This window comes from Sorghum bicolor, chromosome 2, assembly GCF_000003195.3.
Source record: "Sorghum bicolor cultivar BTx623 chromosome 2, Sorghum_bicolor_NCBIv3, whole genome shotgun sequence".
Lineage (NCBI taxonomy): Eukaryota > Viridiplantae > Streptophyta > Magnoliopsida > Poales > Poaceae > Sorghum > Sorghum bicolor.
Window position 1 is genome coordinate 60189637 of NC_012871.2, and position 3743 is coordinate 60193379.

The window sequence follows — 3743 nt, forward strand, 5'->3', positions numbered from 1 at the left end:
TTTGGACCAATTCAATTTCACTTGATATGCCTAGTATGGGACACATGAGGTCAAGAAGGCAAGGTGTATGAGATGGGTTTATCATGGAATTCTGTGTAAGGTTTCAGAAGACCCCCGGCCCCCACTCACCCCAAATTCTTTTTTTTTGGCAAATTAGTGAGGATGTGCTTCTGTGGCTTACTGGAAAAAAATGGGAATTCATTCCTATATATATATATGGAGTTCAATTGATAGTTATGCCTTCCAAGCAAACTCATGAGGAGAAAAAACATCACTGGAATCCTAGGAGAAGTTCAGTTCCTATGATACAACAATTCAATGATGTACAATAGATACCTGTACTAGTGCCACAGTTCTAGTTGACAACGAGATATACTGGAATCATAATACTCTGGGACACACGAGAAGCGAGATATCAAGCAGAGTTGAAGCATTACTACTACATCACAAATTGGACAAAGTTTGATATATGGCATATGCGCAATTTAGAATCACTTGAAAAAGCTCCAAACATTGCGGCAAAACTCATGCGGCCCTTTCGAAAATAAAGCGAGCTAAAGCTTAAATAAAAACTGCGCACAAAGGAGGATTCAAGGCACAACCGATGAGCACACCAAATACCACGCCCTTTGGATAGAAGGATGGACTGACAATAGTTCTTGCCGATAAGTTGCATCATCAGATCGAAGAATATAACTGCACAACTACATGAGGAATTGATGGATCCAGAGATACCAGGCACTCGAAAAAGATTATTGCACTCATCATACAGATCGAATTATCTAAGCAAACAACAACGGGGCCAATTAAAGGTGGAGGAGGAAGAGGAACCAGCAATCAAAGCCTGAGGGAGAGGTCCAGCTCCTCGGCGCGCTCGACCCCGTAGCCGGAGTCCGGCGACCTCCTCTTGTTGCTCGGCGGGGCAGGCGCGGGAGCGGCAGCGGCAGCGGCAGCAGCAGCAGCAGCCTTCTCCTTATCCATCCTTGTTGCACTCTTATCTTCATCGACGACGACGACGACTCCGGTACCCGTGCCTTGGGGCCTGGCGGGGACATCGCGAGAGCCCAAGCCCATAGCGGCGGCGTCCCGGGCGCCCGTGGCGGTGGCGGCCGCCCCGTGCGCGCGCAGGGCGGCGGCGATCTCCCTCCGGCGCTTGGCCAGGCTGCGCTCGTACTTGTGCGCGTTCTGGTGGCCACCGAGAGCCTGAGAGCTGAAGAACTTGCGGTCGCAGTACATGCAGATGAAGTAGCCGGGCGGCTCCGGCGAGACCGAGGGGTGGAAGAGGGTGAGCTCAAGGTTGAGCTCCTGCTCCATTACACGGCCGGTAGTACTAGCACAGTCTTGGTGATAGGGGTGTGTGTGCCGACTGTGCGTGTGTTTGTGTGTCTGAGAGAGAGAGGAGAGAGAGAGAGAGAGAGAGAGAGAGAGAGAGAGAGAGAGAGAGAGACTATAGAGTTTGCAACAGCAATCATGTTACTAAGCGAGTTTAAATACAGCTCCAAACTTGTGTTGCATTGTTCCATGAGATGAGGTGAGACTACTGGAGATCTCAGTACAGCAAGTGGTCGGGGCTCGCGCACGTTTCCGTTTGGTAGGTATGTGGCAATAAGGAACGGAAGAAGAATCATCAGGTCAAGTTGCTTTGCCCCGCTTTGAGGCCCGGACCCCCGGAACCGGCCCGGAGTGCACAAGTTCAGTCAGACAAAAACTTTAGGAAACTTGCATATCTTTCTCATTATATATATATATATATATATATATATATATATATATATATATATATATAATAAAACACAAAGTGATATAGGGGAACTCCAACCATTGTTCTTGGACAGTACTTTCAGATAACAAAGCTTATATATGACACTAGTTTCAGATAACAAGCAAAGCAAACTAACCTACCACACGAATCCTCACCGTTACGTTTTACCGAGATGCATGCTGCACAGAGTGGCCGACAAACTGACAAAACAAAGATCGAACAGGGTCACACAGGCACAGCGAATATAAAGATCCCAGATACAAGATAAGCGTCGGCCGGCCCCCACCGTACCTCCCGGTGGGTAGTAGCAATAGCAACGACAAGGCGTTTCACTACAGCTTATATATATGCCATGACTTGGAAACGAAACAAAAGAGGACATGCATGCGGCCGTCGCCGTCGCCTTCGGCTTTGCCTTCGCGCATCAACGGTGTGTGCTACTACAGCGGGCAGCCCCGACTGGCCGGGGACCAGCAGGTGGCGCTCTCTCTCTCGCCACCTCGCGGCCGGAGAGCATCGCCATTATTGTGTCAGGCTCCGGCAGCAGTCGGCCGTATATGGTGTCATTTGGTCCTACGGCGGGGCGGATCTGGTGTCGATCGGCTATTTGCTCCGATCTGGTGTCGATCGGCTATTTGCTCCTGCTGCATGCCGTGTAGAGCTAAGAGCTTGCTGCGCGCGACTTCCAGTTCCAGCTTATCTCTTGATTGAGCGTGCGAATCATTCTCCCTCTCCTTTGTTCACCACCAGAAAACAGAGATTTTGTGAGGCTTACATTTTTTCGTGAGAATTTAAAACACACTTTCACGAAAATATTCCTTTTCATGAGAGTGACATAAATCCCGTCACGAAACATTATTTTTATGAGAGCGCTCCACGTACCGTCATGAAATCAGCTGTTTTTGTGAGAGTATTTAAGTACCCCTCATGGAAATGACTATCCTGCCACGAAATTGTCTATTTTCATGAGAGTCATTCCAACCGCCACGAAAAATAGGTCGTTAGTTTTCAGTACAAAAATAAATTACATAAATACTAGAAATTAAAGAACATGAACAAAAGTTTTCTCTTTTTAATCTGCAATGAAATTTTGTAACTAGTCTTTCTCCCTCATGCTAACTCCAAATGTAGTGATTCTTTTTCCTAGATATTTCTAAAATTACGCCCTATCAATTTATTGTGTTTTTACAACTATTATTTTTGTCATCTCTTCCGGTGACTTTGTTCTATCAATTCAAAATTTAAATTTCAGAAAATAGTAACTTCAAACAACATTTTGAAGCAGTAAATGATTTTAGCTAAAAAAGTCATCAACATAAAAGTTGTAGAACTGGTCAAGATCTCTAATTTTTATTTTAGTCATTTTTTCATATGACAAAGTAATAGTAACATTGGTCATAAATTTTACATATCTCTGATATAGTTTCATAAACTATATGAGAGATATGTAAAATTTATGAACAATGTTACTATTACTTTGCCGGATGAATAAATGACCAGAATAAAAGTTGTAGATCTTGATGAGTTGTACAACTTGTATATTCATGACTTTATCACCTAAAATCATTTACTCTCTAAAAATGTTGTTTCAAGTTGACATTTTTTTAAATTCAAATTTTGAATTGATAAATTAATGTCACTTGAAAAGATGACCAAAATGAAAGTTTTAGATCTTTAAAAGTTATAGAACTTTGTAGTTCACAATGTTTTCATTTGAAATCATTTTGTCATGGAAAACTACATTTGAATTTCTCAATTTTGAATTTTGAATTTTTCAAACAATATTGTTTGAAGTTTTCGTATTTTAAAATTTAAATTCAGATGGAGAAATGATTGACACAAAAGATGTAAATGTCAATAATTTCTAAAATTTTGTAGTTGATTTTTTTTATTTGAATTTATTTATAGTTTAAAAATTATGTCTTATTCAATTTAGAGAGTATTTGGAAAAGAAGAGTGCAATTCAGCCCATTCAACGGTT

At 42.5% G+C, this 3743-nt stretch overlaps 1 protein-coding gene across 1 annotated transcript; it reads right to left on the minus strand.

The window, feature by feature from the left end:
• On the minus strand, positions 272 to 1534 carry LOC8056008. The gene has a single exon (XM_002462378.2). It carries the CDS (start codon positions 1312 to 1314, stop codon positions 838 to 840), a length of 477 nt encoding a protein of 158 aa, XP_002462423.1. The 5' UTR covers positions 1315 to 1534; the 3' UTR covers positions 272 to 837.

What these genes read in the sequence shown, in the direction of transcription:
- LOC8056008 (XM_002462378.2), bottom strand. Translation starts at nt 1,314, where the DNA reads ATGGAGCAGGAGCTCAACCTTGAGCTCACCCTCTTCCACCCCTCGGTC.